Source organism: Jatropha curcas, chromosome 3 (genome assembly GCF_041381405.1).
Source record: "Jatropha curcas cultivar XTBG-Jc1 chromosome 3, XTBG_Jcur_1.0, whole genome shotgun sequence".
Taxonomy (NCBI): domain Eukaryota; kingdom Viridiplantae; phylum Streptophyta; class Magnoliopsida; order Malpighiales; family Euphorbiaceae; genus Jatropha; species Jatropha curcas.
This window is the reverse complement of record NC_143153.1, coordinates 31527617-31548565: the sequence shown is the minus strand read 5'-3', so window position 1 is coordinate 31548565 and position 20949 is coordinate 31527617. Positions and strand designations below refer to the sequence as shown.

Here is a 20949-nt window from a genome sequence, read left to right as displayed (position 1 = left end):
ATATTTTGTGTTTTAAATTTCTTCTTTATCCACTAGCTTCTTTTGGTATCTACATATTGTCTGGCCAAAGCCCAACATTGATGGTTTGACCAAATAATTAACTTTTTCAAATATTAATATTCGATTGCTGTGTGTGGGACTTATTACATAATTACAAGTTTAATCATGTTCTGCCACAGCTGTTGTTTGTTAATTATACCGTTAGATCACACTTAAGATGATATGTAAAACATTTGCTACTAAGTTTACACTAGCTACCTAGGATCAACTGTAACGGATTTTTAACTATTATAGATATAATTGCTTACATCTTTTTTAGAAATTATAAATTTTAATTAGAACTTAAATTAAACACTCAGAAAGCGATTTGTCTCTTCTCAGACCATCGAACGCTAATCTGAAATAATAAATTTATAAATTTAAATAAAAATAAATGCTAAAATGTGTATTTTAAACATACATAAACGGTACATTATTAGCTTAATGGCACAAATCAATTCTATAACATTAATACATCAAGACATGATCTAGTGATAAATGCATATACAACATGACAATTCTGTAACACTTGATACTCGCACTATTTTTTTTTTTTTTTTTGGGGTCATAATTTAGGGGCAATGGCTCTCAAATATACAATTTCCCAAAAATCAATATATATTTGACTTTTTAAACATGGGGAGGAGATCTTAGGAAATGTTAGTATAAGATAGAAGGATAGTAGTGGTGGAATACTAGGTCATTGTCTAGTGTGCCATGGTTAAAATTATTGTACTCTCTACTAGGTCTACGTAATACAAATATATACATAGTTAGAATATTTTAGAAGTAGTTTGATTGAGCAAATAACGGGATTTTTAATATTAACAAAAGAGATTGTGATCTGCATTTATAGTCTAGTTTTACATCACTCGCGGTTATATTATGTTTTGGTATATAATTTAATTAATTAAAGTTAGTAAACAAATATATTAATCTATGCATTCCATAAAATAAAATTATTTTTGTTTTCGTTTACATTAATAAAAATTAATTAATGTTATTTATCAATAAATTTTACTTATTTTGTTTATTCTGCATCTATATTAAAATTAGATATCATATTTAATGATTTTCTCTATAGAATTCTATTCCAGGCTCCTATGCTATTATTTAAAAGCAATCCAAATATTTAAATGTTTTAAATAATGAAAAATTTCAAGTTTCATTTTAACCATAGTCATTTGCAGAGTTTCAACATGTGGTTAGTTCCTCACTATGATATTATTCTGATAATGAATCTCGATTACAATGTTAACAATTTACCGTATTATGGTATTTCAAACATTGTTATAGTTTTTTTTTATTATTATAAATCATTTTAATATTTGTCATTATTAATTATTTCAAGTACGATTTTGATTATTCTTCCAAACAGTTTAATAATAATTTATCAAAAATAATAATAATATAATCAACTATAACAATAATTAAATATCCACGCACGAATTACGGTTTTTTTTTTTACTAGTTTTATATATAGGGATGGGATCCCAAAGCAGTAGTATCTTATGTATGTTTTAACCTAAATTTAGGGGATATCATATCATGGCATCAATTAACATGTCCAAAGTCAAAATGATAAATACCCATTTGACAATCGATAATTAGTGATTTAATTATGCCATGCTAACGCGTTTTTTCCCTTAATTAATTAGCTTTGCCCTGTACTATTATTATTATTATTATTATATATATTTAAAGGATAATGTTTCCATCAAAAAATATTTAAAGGATAAAGTATAAAATTCTGTCTGTCTATCATGGCCTTCAATATTTTATTTTCTTTTTTTAGAAAATTTTAAATTTTTTTCTTTTTTTTATATTTTGATTGGCCAATTTAACTTATTTTTTAATTAATGATAAGTTTTAAATCTAACCTAATCTAACGAGATCATGTATAGTATAAAAACTTATAGTAAACAATCAACAAATATCAAGGCAACGAGGAAGACGAAGATAAAAAAAAAAGACAAGAAACTTAGTAGTTGTACCTTTACTTAATTTATTTTAATACATATTCATGGACTGTATAATTATTTTCGATATTAAAAATATATCCGTATGTTAATTAAAATTTAATTCTCCATTTATTTATATATATATATATTTTTGTGTTTATTTGTTAGTACATTCAAGCAATTTTTAAGCAAAGAAAAAGAAATGATGTCACTTGAAGTTGTGGACCAAAAGAATTAAAAAAGTTTGCATGAAAACCATAAACATTTATTAATATATAATATACACTCCTAATAAAATAAAAACCCTATATGTATCTAATCAGCTGCACCTTTTTCTTTTTTGAGATAATCTAATCTTCTGGGGTTTAATATGTATAATAATCAAGCTTAATTTGTATTAATCATGGAACTCACAATTTAAAAGTGATTGTCGGTTCTCACTCATCATGGAAAACCTTATTACTATTATTGTTTTTTTTCCAAATTATTTATATCATAAATGTTTTTTTTTTTTTTTTTAAGTAAAAGTGTGATAATATAAGTAAAGAAACATATATATTTTGTGTAGAATATTTAAAAAAGAATAAGGAATTTAATTTAGATAAAACATTTCTAAAAACTATTTTTAGTATAATAATTTTTAATAGAAATTCTATCGCTATAACAAAATGTCTAATTAAAAAATTAAAATTGTATTCTTTTTTTAATTTATTCTGCTACAACATCTCAATCTAATATAATAAAAAAGAGAAAAAAAAATTATCAATTGGTCGAATGGAATGAGACGCTGAATTTCTTAAATAACATTCAGAATTTAAATCCTAGTGAATGAAAAAAACTGAATTAGAAAGATGGATTCTATAACGAGTTTTGCAGAATTTGAGATTAGTCGGCAGTATCGGATATCATATTTTTTATAAAAAAAAAAAAAGGAAAACGTAAAGTCATTAATATGAATAGTAAGACTAAGAACAAAATGAATTGACTACAGTATTAGCTATAATAGACAGACAGTCAGCAATAGTTATCAACTTTGAAAAACTAAAAGTTGGTGCATTTCCACTGGTTTTACTAACCAACTCTGACTCCTTTGGCCAAAAGTCACACTGCATAACCAATGAAATAAAACCATTGTATCTTTTCAAAGAAGCAGTGTTATCAGGGATAGACTTTACTAGACCTATTTCATGAACTGTTGTCCACGTAAGTAATAAAAATAAAATTTTTTTATTGTAACGGATATATTTTTAACCCTGTACTTAGAAAGAAGGATAAATTGAAAATTCGTTGAAGATAATGTATATGTATTAATTATATTTGGTAGACAGAGACACCTTTTCCTATGGGAAATCTAATAAAGTCCAAGACCAGGATATTAATTACTCTTCCTCCTTAAACCATGGGGCTTAATCACTCAAAATAAGCTCATTGGGATTATATAAATCTAATGAACAATTGTGGAACTATGAACTAATCTCTCTCTCTCTTTTTGTTTAAAGAAACACTAATTCTTCTTTTGAAAAATAAAAATAAAGATATATTAAAAAATTATATAATAAATGATCTTTAAAGAAAGAAATACTACAACATTGCGGGACAGATGAAAAATAAAAGTGAGTCTATATATATGTTACGGAATGAATATATAACAGAGATATTTAAACACCCAGTCAGTGGACTCGAATTGAAGTAAATCAATTGAATTGAGTATTAAGCAATGTCCAAAATGCTTTAACTTTGCAACTTCCTTTCTCTCCCACATGTTCCTGCATGTGCATTATCATGCTATCACAAATATGACAACTCACTCATATTCCATTCTGGGTGATTATTAATAAAACGATTAAACAGTATTCTGATAATCTGGTGTAGCATATAGAAAGGTTTTGCTTTTTCACTTTATAAAATGCTATTGGTCATTTTGTTACCCAATATTATTAAACATAGCTTTATGTTCAAACTAGATTTCGCTGGACATTCTCAAATGAGTGTGTATTTCAAAGTGGGCCCCTGTACATCTTACTGGGCTGACCCAATTCCATTGGAGCCCAATATGTGGCTTAGAAGTTGAGAAAAAAGAAAATGCCAATTATAACATTAATTGTCAAATTTTAAAGTATAAGATTATGATTAAAATGAAATGACTCTGGGGCATAACAATAATACTATTAACTTCCACCTAGAATTTATATAGTATAAATATTTTTTTTATATTATATAATAATAAAAGTTCGAGAAGACAACCAGATGGCAACGAAATGGTAGGTCATGCCATCAATTATCACAAGCAGAAACAATTGTTGCCCACCACGAATTAAGGATAAAATTTTCAAATTATTAATTTTTCATGCTTATATAATTAATACACTGGAAAAAGGATCTCTAATGATGATTGATTAAATCTCCAAATTACAAATATACAATATACTTCCACTAGAGTTCTAAGATAAAACAGCTTTGCTTGCTTCCATATAGTCTCCATAGTCTTCTCCATGGCTTATTCTCTTCTGATGCATGTATCTGTAGTAGATGTACTGCAATATGATCTGTCAAAACTATTTGTTAAGGAAATCAAACATCAAATATTTATATAATTGGGATTGATTTATTCCTTATAAGGCCGACCTGGCACTAAGCAGGATTGAGAATCTATGTCCGGTTAATATTAAAATATTTATACATATAGCTGAATAGATTAATAAATTTATAGAAGGAGAGAGAGCAAAATTTAGCATTTCTGGAAGAAAATTGATTAAAGGATACAAATAAATCAAGTGCAACACAAACTGCAGCATCCAACAGCCATGGCATATTAGCTTTGATGCTATCCCATTCAGTGGTTCTAACAACAATACTGCAATTCAAATGGAGAAAATATTATTGCTTGTGAGTCTTTTTTTTTTTTTATATATATATATATATGTTTATGCGACTGATAGAAATAGAGAAAGACAAACCTTAGAACATAAGTGAGATTGGCCGCTAATGCAAAGACAAACATGAGAGGATTTAAACCCTACATAATGTCAAAATTTAATCAAATTAATATTAATTAATTAACGCATAAATATGTTTTAATTAGAGATTACACTATACTGTAGTAGTTTAAAAGCAAGTGAAGAATGTGTAGGAGCCTCACCTCTACGCTGCCTCTTTTAATCTGGTCAAACAAATCAACAACTTGATTAGAAATTTAAACAGATTTTAATTATATATAAGTAATTACTAGAAAGTTAATTAAGATTAATTTACATTTAACCAAATTTGGGGGATTCTGCCACCCATATATATAGCTGCCATAAGCCATCCCAACCACTGTCCAAAAGCACTGTGCTCCATTCCACTTCCTTCCTGCAATATTATACCATAAATATATATGTATAAGTGAGAATTTAATTAATTATATGAAAAAAAAAAGATTTAATTGCAATTACTAAATTGCCATACATGTAAAAGTCTTCTACTGGTAATTCCAGTGTAGGCATAAGTCAATGCCTTACTTTGTCGAGGCAGGTTCACTGATGTGGCTAGAAATGTTCCATAACCAACCTGAAAATAAAAATTCAAGCTCAGAATTAAGATTAGAATGGATAATTACTAATTAAGATTAACATTTGAGTTAATTATTATGAGGTTAATTATGATTTTGGAGGCTCACTGATCGAGGAATTGGTCTAGGCTGACTAACAGATTTAACGGAGACAGTTGAGGCCTCATCATCTGAGGATGATTCATTGTCAAGCCCCATAGCTGAAGGGCCACTTCTGGCTGCCCTAAGGTAACCTCGAAAAGGCGGCGTACCGCTGCCTGCCATGGATCTAGCTGAGCTGAAAAATAAACAAAAATCAAAGGTAATTTAATTAATTAACCAGCAATTAAAGGCACAGTAACCAAATTGAAAGAAATTACTAATATACGTACGTGTAATAATACTCCCTACGAGGAGTTGCAGTACGTGAGGCATTGGGTATGGGAATGCCCGAGTCACCTGATTTGTTTTGCTTCAATGGTTTTTTATCATCTTCAACCTAATAATAATAACAGTTAATTAACAAGATTCTATAATTAAATTGCTAATTAATCATGATTAATAGACTGAAAACCCACAAATTAAAACATAGATTACCTGTTGATTATCATCAATCTTTTGGCATTTCCACCACCTGTAGATATGATCATAGTACAAACCCTGCAAGACCAGAACTATAGTGCTTGTGGTGTACAGCTGCAAATGAACCCAAGAACAGACAAAGAAGAGTTAATGAATTAATACTAAGAAGGAAATATATTGTTTTATGTGTAGAATTGTACAATTATGATCACATACAGAGTTTTATAATTCATGGAAATCTGGACAAAGTTATTCACTGCATGGAATGCAACCTGTGAGCTTGGGACCATGACATGTGGGTAAATGGGAATCACTACATTTTTTTTATTTTCTACTTTCCAATTTTCTTGGCACCTCAAAAATTCTTGATTCAGTTGGAAAGATAACCTAAATTATTAGCAGATTATCAGTGACTAAATCTTGATTAACGCAATGTTGAGATATAACTTTTTAAATAGTTTTCATAATTTTAATAAGTCAAAATATTAAATATTATTTTTTTAAGTGTTCGATGATATATCATTTATATTAATTTTTAAAAATTAAAAATAATATTTTATAAAAAGTTAATTTCTGCGTTTAACTTTTAATATATTATAAAAATATATTAAAATAACTAACAGCTAAATATTATATATATATATATATAAAAAAAAAAAAGCTAATGTTCCCGACAAAGAACTGATTTAAAAAAAAAAATGTACAGGGAAACTGGGGAGTTGTGTAATGTTAACCTGCAGCGAACACAAAACTGAAAACCCACACTGTCGAGGTTTTTTGGGCCTATAATTAATTAGAGCCCAAAAAACAATTATTGAATCCGCAAGTTTACTGTTGCTGACTCTACTGAGGAACCACTTAAGCTTCAGCATTAATGAAATTGCAATTATAGATATATTGAAGGCTCATTTTGTAAATTGACTACTGAAAATTAAAAAGTAGACAAGCAAACCTAACTAAATAGGAAAAAGCACTTACAATGGCAGTATAGAATTGGGTTGGCAGCTGCATCCAGAAAATTTTAAAAAAGAAAAAAAATCAGATTACAAAGATAATAATGTATTTTATGCATAAAATATATAAAATGCAAAAAACAAGATATGCATCTTTAATGAAAAAAGGTTTATATAAGTAGAAAGATTGCAAGTTGCAATATGAGGCCATTCCCAATATTCATTTTCTGGACCACAAAATCCCCCTTTCAGTGGATGATACACACTCACCGTTGCTGGTTCAAGAAGACATCCCACAAGATTAAAAACATCTCTGCAGCAACCGAAAAAAAAAAAAAGGATAATAATTAAATATTATGCAATTACTGAAATGCACAGATCAAACAACAAGTAAAACTGCAAACTTAAAAAGAAAAAAAAATTCAGACTGTGTTTGTTTCTGGAGAAAATAGAGAAGAATGTATGAAAGAGAGAGGGAAAGAATTAGAATAAAGAACAAACCCAGCAACCCAAGTGAGTAGAAAAATAAGAGAGACGCCATGGCTGGACTTGGTACGAAAGTTGGTAATGATTTGAGGGATTTCTGCAACTCCCCAACAGATTAAACTAATGAATCCAAAACCAAAAGAAAATTCATCCTTTAGATTGCAAAGACAGTCTTTGAAGTATTTCTCTACCCAACGAACACAAGGTTTCTGCTCCTTAACACAGTAAGCCAGCGACATCTTTCTCTAGATCTCAATTTTTTTAAGCTATGAAAGGAGATAATGAGAGTGTGTTAGCTGCCAAGACTTAGGTTGTTAGGAAGATGACTACATATAAAAAAAAGAGGAGCCTATATAAGCTTTTTTTTTTATCTACACTCTTCTTTTCCGACTCAAAATTTATGGGTCAATTTAATTTATATATATAGAGAAAGGAAAAGTTAAAATAGTAAAACGCAGTATATATAATGTCGTACGCGGCATATTCTTCTCATGTTAGAATGTGATGAACCACAGCTTAAGCAAATGAAGCCTGTGATCATTTTTCGTGCGTAAAATTTTCAGTACTAGTAGAGTCTATGGGCATATTCTTTTACTCTTTCTTTTCTTTTGTTTTTTTTTTTTTTTTTATTATTATTCAGTTCTATATGCAAAGATATATTACATAATACATTCAGACAATACTGCAATTCAAGCAAACTTATAATTATAATTTTAAATACAAATTATGTTAAAATTTATTAAGAATGGTCTAACCTATCAGCGACAGATATTACAAATAATTATAAGTTGAAATGTTGGAAAAGGAGATAAAACCCATAATCTTTTTAATTACGATCCCCTCACCTTAGCCATGTGAGGTAAGAATCATTGGCTGCATATTCTTTTGCAGGATGTTATTTATGATAAAGATAGGCGTCCAAATTTGACGGTCCAAAAAATTTTATTTGTACAAGACAAAATAAAATTATACATTTGAAAACCAGCAGGGGTTGAACATAAGGGCGTTTGTGGGATTGAACTTCAAGGTTACATGATATCATAGGTTAAAGCTTCCTTATAAAAAATTTTCATGGCCCGGCTCTTTATTTTCTTTCCAGAAAGAGCGAACTTATGTAAACGATTCAATAAACATTTTGTGGATGGTATAAAAATAATTGTCTATTTATTTATATCTATTGTCATTAATATTTTGAAAACATTTCCATTTCTTTTATTAATTTTCTTTTAATAATTAATGAAATAAAAGATATTTAAAAGTAACGAATAAAATAAAAATATTATTAATATCTTTATAAATAGTAAGATGCAGGAAATAATGGAAATGATTAGATCTAAAGCTTTGTTTGTTATTTAGATGATTAAAAAAGCATATGCATTGGGTCTAATATTATAACTGAAATGGCATTTAGTTATCCACATAGGATATTATTTTATGATTCCTTACCTCAACTAGTAATTTAGTATATCCTTTTCATCACAACCATTTTTATTTTTTTAGCGGTTCAATTTTTTGCAACTTGCACTCTAAATCTAATAATGCTTTAATTTAAGCAAATAAGATTAATTAATAATCTCAATTAGTAGAGTGGTTGATGAGTCATTTCCTCATTTTGTATTTTCTATACACAAGTTTTATGCATAATTTGAAAATGTAACAACAATTTAATCAAAATTAAACTTCTAGATTAAGAAAATTTTTTAATAAAAAATAAATTTTACTAAATTTTTTATTATGCACGTACAAAAAAATAATAAGTCGATTTTCTCTCAATTTAAATAAATTATGAATATTTGTATTAGAATTAATAAAAAAAAAACTTAATTTTAAGCAAATTATATAATCCGATTATCCTTGTCCAAGCTCAGGGGGTTCGAACTGTTTTTTCCTCACTGAATTGAAAACGAACGGCGAAAGGAGTAGCACACGTGACACTGACGAATTATTGTTGAAAAAGCTGTCATATCGTAAGTGTTAGCTGCTCTGTCATCATATATATCTACATAGACACTGTACTGACATATTTGTCCTCGCATTTTATACAGACTCGGTCTCTCCATGACAGTCTCTAATCTTTCACGAACCATTCCCATTATTCCGGCCAAGTTCATTCCACCAAACAAGATTTAAATCTGCCATTGCTGGATTTAGTTTTGCTTCTCTTTATATGGATTGAATCCAGCCATGGGTTCGTCCAGGTTCGTTCTTAATTTTAATTGAAGCATGGTGTTAAGCGTAAATAAGGAAAAGTAGAAGCCCAAATTAGGAGATTGAGAAAGCAGCTGAGTCAATGGTGAAGTGGAAGTCCTACGACAGGAGAAATTGGTCACTGGGGTCGGTTGAAGGAAGAGGAAGAGCATGGACAAGCTAATCTTTAGATTGGGACAACCGCAACCTGACAAAGACGGCGACGGTGCGCTGCAACTTTGTGGTTCACTGCTATTTACACGTGTCTCTCTCTTTTAGTCTTATCGTGTCAGCTCTTTACATGTCCTTCAACGCATTTTCGGTTCCCCACAGCTTTCCATTTCTTTGTTATAAAATTTAAAATGATCAAATTTAATTAAAATATTTACCTTAAAATTAATTTAGCCAACCAGATGTTGATGATATGTGGTCATGTTGTGTCGTGTTGGTCTTTTTACTGCAGCCAAAAGTTTTGTATTCGAATTTTTTTAATAATAAAAATTTTTATCAATTTAGTAAGTCTATGGTAAAATTATCATGCATTTTATGTAGTCCAAACTTACATTACGAGATTTTTTTTTTTTTTTCAAGAATTCTAATGAATTATAATCTTCCTGTGAATTATTTGATATCAATTTAACTTTTTTGGTTTTTGTTTGTGTCCTAAAAGGCTTTATCTTCTAAACTGATCAGGTTTCCTTCGAGAAGAGAGAAATCAACACGTACACTTTGTTTTTATTATTTCTAGATATAATGACATTGTTTCACTTATCTTGTTACGGTTTTGCTTTGTAATTACAGTCACTGTCTTAAAACAAATATCTGTTGTCTCTCCATCTCTATGTCTCAATAGATATCTCTAGGATCAGTAGTGGGTGATGGTTATTATTGTAATTTTAGCATCTACAAATAAACTAGTACATTTTTTGTTTTTATTTTCATTGCTTCTCTGCCATCTTTTTATTTGCAAATGAATGTAATTGGGAAATAAAGAAATTCAGGAACCACTCATTATAATCCATTTCAGGATTTAATCGAAAAAGAGTTCAGCTTGTCGATGACAAGGATGGGAAAATGAAATGGGGTAAGAACCTAGCGTGGCTGTGGAAAATTATGTGATGGTGTTGAGAATCTGAGCCTATCAATAAATTAATCAAATTAAATTCAATTATATGTTTAATATAAGGCTTATAATGAGTTGGGTTTACCTTTAATACAAAATGGTTTAAGTCATTTTGGTTAGTTCATCATTCACATTATATGCCCTTTTAGTTAGTTGTATTTATCCGATTTAGGATTACCCACATACTCCAACACTCCCCCTCAAGTGGGACTACCCACTTGACAAGCATATGATGGCCTAACACATGGGTCCATCAGGGTACGACCCAATACGGGAACTTCCCTCGTGCAGGTTCGGATCTCAGGCTCTGATACTACATTGAGATTTTGGGCCCTAGGAGTAAATTAATCAAATCAAATTCAATTATATATTTAATATTGAGCTTATAATGAGTTAGACTTACTTTTAATACAAAATGATCTAAACCATTTTGGTTGATTCACCATTCACATTATATGGGTTTTTAATTAGTTGTATTTATCTGTATACTCCAACGGATGGTCATAGTCCCACAACTCAACTAAGACACGGAGTTGTCACCATTTTCAATCTTCTATTCATATATACAGAGAGGCATTTAAATACGATATCGTTGAATCAAGATTTTATTAGTATTCAGCTATATTTGCATGATGTGACACAATGGAATGATTTTATTAATATAAATAAGAAAAATGAATATTTCATCTTGATGTTTGTGAAATTTATTATTGGTGCTTTGGATCCTCCTGTATCAGTTTATTCTTTTGTCATGCAAATTTGGCTTTCTCCTTTTGAATTAAGACATTAAGATTAATTATATTTTCAAGAAAATCAATTTTTATATAGATATGTATCTTCTAAGACAATAGTACAACTATTTTTAATACTTATCTGGAGGGTCTTCCACCTTAATTTATTTTTTATGATTCATGTAGAGTAATTTGTTCTAGATGGTGCAGTAATTAGTTTCGTTCGTCCTCATTCTTATTAAAAAAAAAAAAAAAAGAAGAAGAAGAAAGACATGAGCTATGTCCAATACAATGCACATAGTAATTTAATTATTATTAAATTGAGATAGTTTTAATTTGGTTTACATTGTGAGTAAACTAGTAAACCCAACCCAACCGAACCCAACCCAACAATAGCAAGCCTGCAATTTAGGGCTTTTCAGTTTTAATTTGTTAGAAAGCTTTATTTACAAGAGGGAAGGGCACAAAGGCCCAAAACACCCATCTGGCTGGTCTCCATCGCTGTGATCTTCGTCAATGATCAATATTAAAAAAAAGAAAACAAAAGAAAAACGAGGAGTCAGATTAGAAGTTTAAAGGAAAAAGCATAGCCAGTGGTATAAAATTTTCTTTGGGCACAATCTAGGGTTAGCATTTAAGTCTGCCTCTTTAACTGCTTTATAGCCTTTCTGATTTCCAAAGGCAACCTTTTCGATGATTATTAAACAAAGAAATAATTAATACTGTTGAAGAATGATGAAGTAGCTTTTCCACTCGGAAATTTCCATTAAATTGCTTTTGAATCTCAATGATGCGTTTATAAAATTTTAAAACTCTCAATTTCTAATTTTTAATATGACTTCAAAGTCATTAAATTAATTAGAAATTTATTAATATTGCCAATCAGGCAAATTCTAATTGAATTTTCTTTTTTTTTTTTTTATTGTGGAAATATTTTATTATAGTCTTTCATTAATTTAATAATTGACCTTCTATGAATAATAGAAAAAAATAGTCTAATTAATATTAATTAATAACAATAAAAGAAATTAATACTAAAATTTTTAGGGGACACTTACCTATATTAGTAGCTTTTTAAAGTTTTAATATATGTCACAAACTAATGATAGATAGGAAGTTAAATTAAAAAAAATCAGAATTTTCAAATATTTAAAATTAAAAATTGTGGATCGATTTGCTAATAAGAGATGAATAATTTGAACTCAAACAGTTGTCATTTCCTTTAATATATAAAAGGAAAAAACAAAATAGAATAGGCTACCTAAATGAATTTCTTACGTCTATCTAAGTATCGAGACCACAAAACAATAACGAACCCCACCAATTATAATAATTTACCTGCTTAATTTGGTAGGCCAAAATGGAGGTTTATATATATATAGTATTTTTTTTTATACCATGTGTCTTTAGCTTATTGGATTACGTATAATTATATTTTCATCACGTCAAACTCATAAAGAGGAAGTGTGAATAAAAATTTTAAATCTGAGTCTTTTCTATTCAGATTAATCCATTAGTAATATGAAAATTATATTAATAAAAAGGAAATTCTACAAGTATCAAAAGTAGGAAAGAAAAATACTTGATGTAAATTGGGGCAAATGAATAATTTTTCAAACTTGGATAATAAGAAAATAATTTTTTAAACAGTGATCGAGAAAATAATTAATTTTTCTAAATTATAATAAAAAAATTACTAATTTGGGTAAAATTAAAATTAATTACGTAAAAATATTTTCAAAATGATTTACTAGTATATTTGTGGATAAAAAATAATTTTAAAAAAATTTAATATTTGTGATAGAGAAATATTTTTATTATTTTAAAACGATTTAATACTTGTACCATACATGATGAGGAGTAGATAAGTATTTAACGTATTCCATATTCTACAATCTTTAAGAAGCTGCTACGAACTTTCCTTCCCACTCAAACGCATTTACGTATTTTGTCATTCATTTTTCTCTGTGTTGGAGTACGTGGGTAATCACACATCGAATAAATATAACTAATTAAAAGAATATATAATCTGAAGAGTGAATCAATCAAAATGGTTTAAATCATTTTATGTTAAATATAAGCCTAATTTATTATAAATCAATATTAAATATATAATTGAATTTGATTTGATTAATTTGCTCTCGTTGGTCTAGATTCTCAACACTCTGCAACTTCCTTGCAATTACCAATTAATAAATCTTTTTCATTATTAAAAAAAAAAAAAATGTCTCTTCCTTGGTTTCCTACATCTACTTAAGCTTTGCATGTGAGTTTTTAATATCCATATCCCTCTGATGGCAAAAGAAAAAACTTGTAAGTGGTTTTCCAACAAGAGTCTTATGTTAAGCCTCAGTCGCCGAAAATCAAAGTCAAGCAATACTACTTCTTCAACCTCAAGCTCTCCTCTTTCTCCTATCTCTCAGTGCACACCAAAAAATCCTAATATTTCAAGAGAAGATGAGCTAAAAGAGGTATTTCGCCATTTCGATAGCAATGGAGATGATAAGATTTCAGCCCTCGAACTTAGGTCTTATTTTGGGTCAGTTGGAGAATATATGTCTCATGAAGAAGCACAAGCTGTTATTGATGATCTTGATTCGGATGGAGACAAGTTGTTAGATTTTAAAGATTTTTTAAAGTTAATGAAAAAAGAAACATCAGCAAGTGAAGACGAGGAAGAAGATGATGATCTTAAAAAGGCATTTGAAATGTTTGAAATGGAGAAAGGAGCTGGTTGCATAACTCCTAAAGGATTGCAGAGAATGCTCCATCGATTAGGCGATTCGAGATCGTACGATGAGTGTGTTGCTATGATTCATGTTTTTGATATTGATGGTAATGGAGTTCTTGATTTTCAAGAATTTTATCGAATGATGGCTTAATTTAGTTCATTAATAATACTAAAAGCAAGAGGCATGGGGCATATTTGTATTTATATATGTTAAAAGAAGGGAAAAAAGAAATTAAAGAGGGAAGGAGGGAGGAAGAGAGAAAGAGTATTGAAGGAGCTTCTCTTTCTTTCTTTCATTAATTTCTTTTTCTTTTGTTTGGGAAATTCTTGCTTGTTCTTGTAAATGAAGTACTTGAGTTCGGAAATGAAGCAGACCATGTGTGGGTTGGCTTTTGAATCCTATTTATTTTCCTTTTGATTTTATACTTTAGTGTTTTGGATATTTCAATTTGTATGCCTTTGTGGTTAGTGCAATAGTAGTTGTTTTCTTGTTTAGAAATTCTCTAATTTCAGTCTAAATGGTCTGTTTTTTACTGGATGAAACGATCAGCAATTAGTTATTATTTTATCGTCAAAAGAATGGTAACAATACTAGTAGTTAGTTTGAATTTGGTTTTCATATTATATTTTGATAATTGGGATTAATTTCAAAGTTATACATGATTAATCTTTAGTTATTCTCTTAATCATTTTATTAACTCCTTTTCTCTTAATGGGAATAGAATGGTTAGTCTACCAAACTCTATATATATCTAATTTTGTGTTGACTCAAAGTTAGCTTATATCAAACCCAATGCTGAACCGGGTCTAGTTTTAACTTTTATGATTTGAAGTTTTGTATCCAAGGCATGGTGCACTCTTCTTCTTCTTCTTCTTCTTCTTTTTTTTTTTTTTTTTCCCCCAAGAAAACCATGGAATACTAAATTAGGATTAGAAAGAAATACATAATTTGATGAATAGAAAATCAGTGTTTAATTTCTAGATTGTGAGTTAATATAAATCCTCTCATAAAAAATAATGGGATTACATTTTAAATCAACTCAAGTGTTTGGAAACTAAGCATTTTGAGATTGCACTAACCATATCAGCTTGATGTATTCAAAATTTTTTTTATAAAATATCCCCAAGTAAAATCAAATTCTTATTACGAAGAATGAAAAGATGAACACTTTCAGTAAATAAGTTCTACGATAAGTGTGATTTGATAATATGCAACTTATCCAGAAAGGATTACACTTGCTTATACCCTATTCATCACCCTTTATTCATAGACTAAATTGATGAAAATAAGAACATTTTAAAAAACTATTCATGTTTTATCTTTTTCTTATTTGTCGGTGTACGGTCAAAAATACCACCGTATCAATATTGAACTGCTTTTTTGCCGCCCAATATGTTATTAAAAATTTAGATAAAATTTATCTAGATATGAGTCCATCCATGGATTAAATCAATCAAAATAAAAATTTTTTAAAAATTATTTTTATTTTATCATTTTTTTTCTAGTGAATTATCAGAATACTCTCGGGTTTTTTTATTTTATTATTTTATTTTTTTTAAGAAAGCATTTTTCATTGATGCAAACACAATAAGAACTTTCAAAATGCATGATTGTAGTTGTAGACTATTTTATGATAAAATTTTCTTTTTCAATATAATAGAGTAAGGTGTACGTTTGAAAAGAAAAGTAGACTCGAAGATGATTTAATAAATTAAGGAATTTGATGTGCATTGTTTGTTAACCTGAAAAGATTGAATTATGGTGAGAAAGTTAGGCTGTCCCATGTCATGTGCAAATGCCACTCGTACAAACCTTGAAGCTATAGCACAAATGAAGTTGTGACCTGTAAGGATATCTGAAAGTGCAAAAAAGAAAAGAAAAGAAAAAAAATCATGCAATTCATGACAACATTAATTCACCAGTAAAGATGTTTGACATGCAACCACACCCTTTTTCTTTTTCTCTTTATATTTTTTTAGAACGAAAATTTCAATATCGCATTTTTAATAATAATAATAATGCATATAAATATTTTTCTAATTGTTCAAGTTTGGAGAGAATAATAAAACATCTTAATCATCTGGTTGTATGTTTGATGTGAAGTGAACCAATCAAAAGCATCGCGAGTAACGTTTATTTGGGGCACGCAAAAGTCAATCAATTTTGTGGATTTGCTTTTGCGAAGCTTTCATGCAATTTCCTTCCACCAAATTCTATGCACAGTACCAGTCATGGTTTCACTTTCATTGCATTACATTAAGCCCTCGCTACAAAAAAAACGGTATTTTGTGCCCGACAAATCGGTCGTAAAATGTTAAAAATCGGTCGCTAATTTATAACATGCAGTCTCTATTTCACAATCAATAATAAATTTTTTAATTCTAAATTTGAGCAAGGAGTATTCTAGAAAATTTATTAACTCCTCAAAAAAGACATCACTTCTATTATTTATAATTTTTGGTGGTGTAATGTTTAAACTAATTATTTTAACAGAGATGGTGATGGAATGATTTCAGCCTTCGAACTCAGGGCTTATTTCACTTCCATTGGATTTGGAGAGTATATGTCATACGAAGATATGCTGAAGCGATCATCAAGGAGCTTGATACTGATGGAGATGATTTGTTGAACTTTCTTGATTTCTTGAAGTTAATGAAGAGAGATGATGAGGAGGAGGATTTGAAGAAAGCTTTTGAAATGTTTGAGTTGGAGAAAGGAGATGGGTGTATAACTCCAAGAGGGTTGCAAAGGATGTTGAATAAGCTTGGAGATTCAAAAATCCTTGGATGAATGTGTGGCTATGATTCAAGTTTTTGATACTGATGCTAATGGTGTTCTTGATTTTCATGAGTTTCACCAAATGATGGTATAATCAATTATTAGCATAGCTTTACATGAAGTAGTTTTTCTTCTTCTTCTTTAAATTTTGGTCTAATTATCATTTGAGGATCTCTATTTCCAAAATGTAATTATAAGATCTCTATATTTTTGATTCCGTGAACAGTTTCTCTCTGTTTAAAATTGTATACTTTTCTAGTTAATCTTAGTGATCTAAGTGAGTCTAATGAAAGAGAAAAAATTTAAATCCCAATAAGCACCCTAAACATAGGAATGTCATCTTCTTGACGATAACTGAACCACGATCGTTTGCTACTACTGAACAAAAAGCAATGAATATTGCACTGCCACAACGACTGCACAACCATATCCGGTGGTTTCGCAATTACGAATCCCTATAATTCAGATCTTACCGATATCATTTTTACTTCCATTGTTGTTATACTTGATCTCTTGAAAACAGTAGAAAAGCTGCTTGGTTTTGATTATTTTCTTGATTTTAATTATTTTGGTTTTATGCTCATATTATCCGTGTTAAGGAAACTATGAATAGAACCCCTTACCACCTTGCAAACAAGGAAGTTGTTCGTTCGGCAACCTCCACATCCAGGCTGAAATATTCCACAACACAAAGCAAAAAGTAACTTATTTAATTGTCTTAATTATTTCTTTTGAATTTGATTTGATTGTTAATTTATTCTTAGATTGATGCTTCAAACCCGATGAAAGAGGTTTTTATGATAATGAAAAAACCTTATTTAACTCCCTTATCACAAAAATGGAGATTAAAGCTATATTGGAGGCCAAATTGAAGTAGAGGGTAATGTTGTAGATGTGGTTGAAAACCAAGGCTTAAAGTGAAGTCGGTACTTACACGTTAATTTAACGGTTAAAAGTAGGTATTTTGAATGAAAAGATAAAAATGTTGACAATCAAAATTTAGGGATCTCATGAGTTACTTAATAGAGATCCTCAAGTATTAGGTAAGCCAAAACTTGGATTTTCCCATAATTAAATTATACTTGGATTTTTAACTTTTATTCATACAAAACATTAGAGTTGAACAAAATGGGTAATAAGATTATACAGCAGGTACTGGGCCAATCAGTTTGGACTTAATGGCCCACAATGATTATTCTTTTGTTGTAATAAAACCCATTTCCCAACGTTCGAATACGAGGAACCGTAGAGCACCATGCGTTTGCCACGTGCTGAATTGTTTGGTTGGTGGGACTAACAGCTAAACGAGAAGACGCATGCATCTCCAAGAATGTACAGGAAAGCACAAGAAATCAAGAAGAGGAGAGTAAAGTTAGAGAGAGGTCAAAAAACGTAAATGGGTTTCTGCAATTGCCATAAATGGTGAACCTTTTTGTGCTCAAAACTGAATATGTACAGCTTAATCGTCATGGGATTAAAATGGGTGGCTTCAAATTTTATTTATAATACGGAAGAGTTGAGATCCAGCAAGGCTGAAACTACCTTTCAATGGGGAGGAACCATTTCTGCTCTGTACGTCTCTTTACGTAAAATCTTTAATCAATTATTCTCTCTTTTAGTCACTTTTGGTTGAGTTTTGTTCTTGTTTTTTGTCTGCAACTTCAATTTATATTGCCCATTGTTATTTAATTGCTCTTTCTTGAATAAAGACAAACCAGTTCTTTTGTCTGTTTATTGGGGCCTTTACCTTCTTTTTTTTTTCTTTTTTTTCTTTTTGTTGTTGTTGTTGTTGTTGTTTACTGTCCATCGCAGGTTATGGTTGCATGGATGAGTGTATTCTTGATAGTTAAAATTTTGGGTCAATTCAATTCTTTGAGAAATAATTTACCTTATTGGAATGTTTCCCTTGCTGTTTGAGGCTTCAGTAATATTTAGTAATTTTAGTTTATTTCAACAATCACTATTGCCAAAATCTTGCGAAGATTTGTTTATTTGGTTGTTTGGCAAAAATCTGGCTGAAGAATTCTACTCAAATCTAGCTCTAATTATCTTATAACTTAAAATTCAATGACTCTGCTGAAGTTGAAAGATCATTTGCATTGGTGAAATCAAGCCAGTACCTGTTTTTTTCTGATTTTGGTGTGGAGTGTAGGAACTTATGAGATGATGGTTTGTCAAGTGCCTTGAGAGTTCATACTATTTTATGTGGATTGTGGCTGATCCTATACCCATTTTGCTGTCTAGTAGTTGAAATTCTCATTAGTTATCACTCGCACATTCTTTTTGGATTGATCCAGCAATGTTACTGACATTGGATTGCTATGTTTATGACAAACCACTTTATATTTACAAGGTGTATTATGTACTGATCTTTTTGGATTTAAATTTTGTCTGGCCATTTTCTTCTAAACCAAATACTCTGTGATTCATTCATTTCAGCCATTCAATTGCCCTCCTCATTTTATAGAAAAGTGCAATTTTTAAGATCAAGATGGTCTTGAATGCCAAGGACTTAACTGTTAGTCTTTTTTTGTTATCATTCTCTTATTGTGTATTTTTTTGTTGCATTTGGCTTTTCTGGCAGATTCTTGTTGATCCTGATTCGAACAGGCCAGAGATCAGCCTTACAGACTACCCTTCTAGTGTTGTATCTGTTTACGAGTTTTCCAACAACAATGTTCAAAATTTTAAGGTTCCTGCTAGTGCTTCGAACATATCTTTGTGTGATCTTCATCTAGTCTGTAATTGCATTTGCTAAACATACCAATGTTTTTTATTCAGAGGACAATTTGGTTATTGGATTGCCTTTCTTGCTGTTGCAGCAAATTTATTCTTTCCTGAAACCTTTCCAGGTTTGCATTTCTTTTTCCCTACACCACTCCTATCACACGATGCTTATCATTGCTGATGTGTAAATGGTTTTTGTTTCTAATATGTACAGTTTCTCGTTTCATACTATTTGTCATCACACCTAATGGGCTGGCTAATGGACTTCGTGATACCATTGTTGGTGGTGTGTTTTGTCTCATATTGGCAGTTTCACTTGTCATTACAGAGCTTCGAGGAATTGGAGGATTCAGGAATTGTGAATGTAATTATCAATGCTTTTTCTACTGTCTTGGTATAGCTCTTTTGTTCTTCTTTTCAATATTGTATCTATGCTCAGGAACTTGGTAGAGAAAGGATTGATTTTCCATGGGGAATGATGTTTCCCATCAACTTCTGAAGTTGAGCCTGAGCCCCCAATTTAGGCTCTATAACATTTTCTTGATCAAATTTCATTGTTCAGTTCAGCTACTCGGTTTCAATGTTGTTGAATTTTAGTATCATATATAGATACGCATTCATGAGAAAGAAGACGAAATGAAAATACCCACTGATTCTTACTCCATCAAGCTCCATGAGAAAATCTTGGGCCTGCTTAGTTTAATTGAGTGCTTAATCAATGAAATGTTTTGCACAGGTCACTGACCGACTCCATAAAAGACTTGAATTTCAAGATATTAGGTGGGTTTTGTGGATGCTTGGGATGCTTCTTTGTCGGGTTTATATGCATATATTAGTGCTTTGACCTGGTTTTGTTTCTGCTTCCTGGAAGTTTTCAAGTACGCGAATACCAAATTACTTCAACTAGGCGAAAAAGTCAAGTCTGGTGGCTGCTTTAGACTCTGGCAATTCAACTGATCGCAACAGCAGTTAGGGCAATTGTTCTTTTTTAGGCTTATCTATTTATTTATTATTTGAAGGAAAAGCCAGATAACCCATTTTCATCGAATCTCATTTGCTGATTTTTTTTTTTTTTTTTTGAAATTGGAAGGTATAACTAAGTCAGATTGGAATATAAATCA

General features: G+C 30.0%; 3 protein-coding genes and 1 pseudogene across 11 annotated transcripts; 3 read left to right on the top strand and 1 right to left on the bottom strand.

The window, feature by feature from the left end:
- Positions 1-4314: 4314 nt before the first annotated feature.
- On the bottom strand, positions 4315-7947 carry LOC105639604 (PQ-loop repeat family protein / transmembrane family protein). 3 transcript variants are annotated; one of them, XM_020681662.3, is made up of 12 exons: positions 7566-7947; positions 7335-7377; positions 7090-7116; positions 6127-6225; positions 5922-6028; positions 5659-5827; positions 5448-5549; positions 5253-5351; positions 5140-5160; positions 4958-5016; positions 4764-4854; positions 4315-4555 (listed from the first exon to the last, which is right to left on the bottom strand). In XM_020681662.3, exons 1-12 carry the CDS (start codon positions 7787-7789, stop codon positions 4550-4552), a joined length of 1047 nt encoding a protein of 348 aa, XP_020537321.1. In that variant the 5' UTR covers positions 7790-7947; the 3' UTR covers positions 4315-4549. The 3 variants fall into 3 exon arrangements, with proteins under 3 accessions (XP_020537321.1, XP_089575985.1, XP_012079099.1); XM_089719859.1 differs by having other exon boundaries at positions 4315-4546; positions 5689-5827; XM_012223709.4 differs by having other exon boundaries at positions 4315-4546; positions 7566-7946.
- A 5889-nt stretch (positions 7948-13836) lies between these two features.
- CML41 (calmodulin-like 41) lies at positions 13837-14724 on the top strand. Its single transcript, XM_012223711.4, has one exon. It carries the CDS (start codon positions 13886-13888, stop codon positions 14471-14473), a length of 588 nt encoding a protein of 195 aa, XP_012079101.1. The 5' UTR covers positions 13837-13885; the 3' UTR covers positions 14474-14724.
- Positions 14725-16799: 2075 nt separating this feature from the next.
- Positions 16800-17375, top strand: LOC105639955 (putative calcium-binding protein CML41; annotated as a pseudogene).
- Positions 17376-18365: 990 nt separating this feature from the next.
- Positions 18366-20876, top strand: LOC105639606 (cold-regulated 413 plasma membrane protein 4). Of its 7 annotated transcripts, none has more exons than XM_020681517.3 (6): positions 18366-18673; positions 19686-19793; positions 19924-19953; positions 20043-20222; positions 20565-20608; positions 20700-20876. In XM_020681517.3, the coding sequence occupies exons 1-6, from the start codon at positions 18650-18652 to the stop codon at positions 20764-20766; spliced, it is 453 nt and encodes a 150-aa protein (XP_020537176.1). In that variant the 5' UTR covers positions 18366-18649; the 3' UTR covers positions 20767-20876. The 7 variants fall into 7 exon arrangements, with proteins under 7 accessions (XP_020537176.1, XP_020537177.1, XP_020537173.1 ...); XM_020681518.3 differs by having other exon boundaries at positions 18367-18673; positions 20043-20192; XM_020681514.3 differs by having other exon boundaries at positions 18392-18673; positions 19883-19953.
- The last annotated feature ends 73 nt before the right edge of the window (positions 20877-20949 follow it).

Coding starts and splice junctions, on each gene's coding strand:
- LOC105639604 (XM_012223709.4), bottom strand. CDS start 7,789: ATGTCGCTGGCTTACTGTGTTAAGGAGCAGAAACCTTGTGTTCGTTGG. Junction 5,550..5,658: donor CTAGACCAATTCCTCGATCA/GTGAGCCTCCAA, acceptor TTTTATTTTCAG/GTTGGTTATGGAACATTTCT. Junction 4,855..4,957: donor AATCTCACTTATGTTCTAAG/GTTTGTCTTTCT, acceptor TTTGAATTGCAG/TATTGTTGTTAGAACCACTG.
- CML41 (XM_012223711.4), top strand. CDS start 13,886: ATGGCAAAAGAAAAAACTTGTAAGTGGTTTTCCAACAAGAGTCTTATG.
- LOC105639606 (XM_012223712.4), top strand. CDS start 18,552: ATGTACAGCTTAATCGTCATGGGATTAAAATGGGTGGCTTCAAATTTT. Junction 18,674..19,685: donor GGAGGAACCATTTCTGCTCT/GTACGTCTCTTT, acceptor CTTTTCTGGCAG/ATTCTTGTTGATCCTGATTC. Junction 19,954..20,042: donor CTTTCCTGAAACCTTTCCAG/GTTTGCATTTCT, acceptor TAATATGTACAG/TTTCTCGTTTCATACTATTT.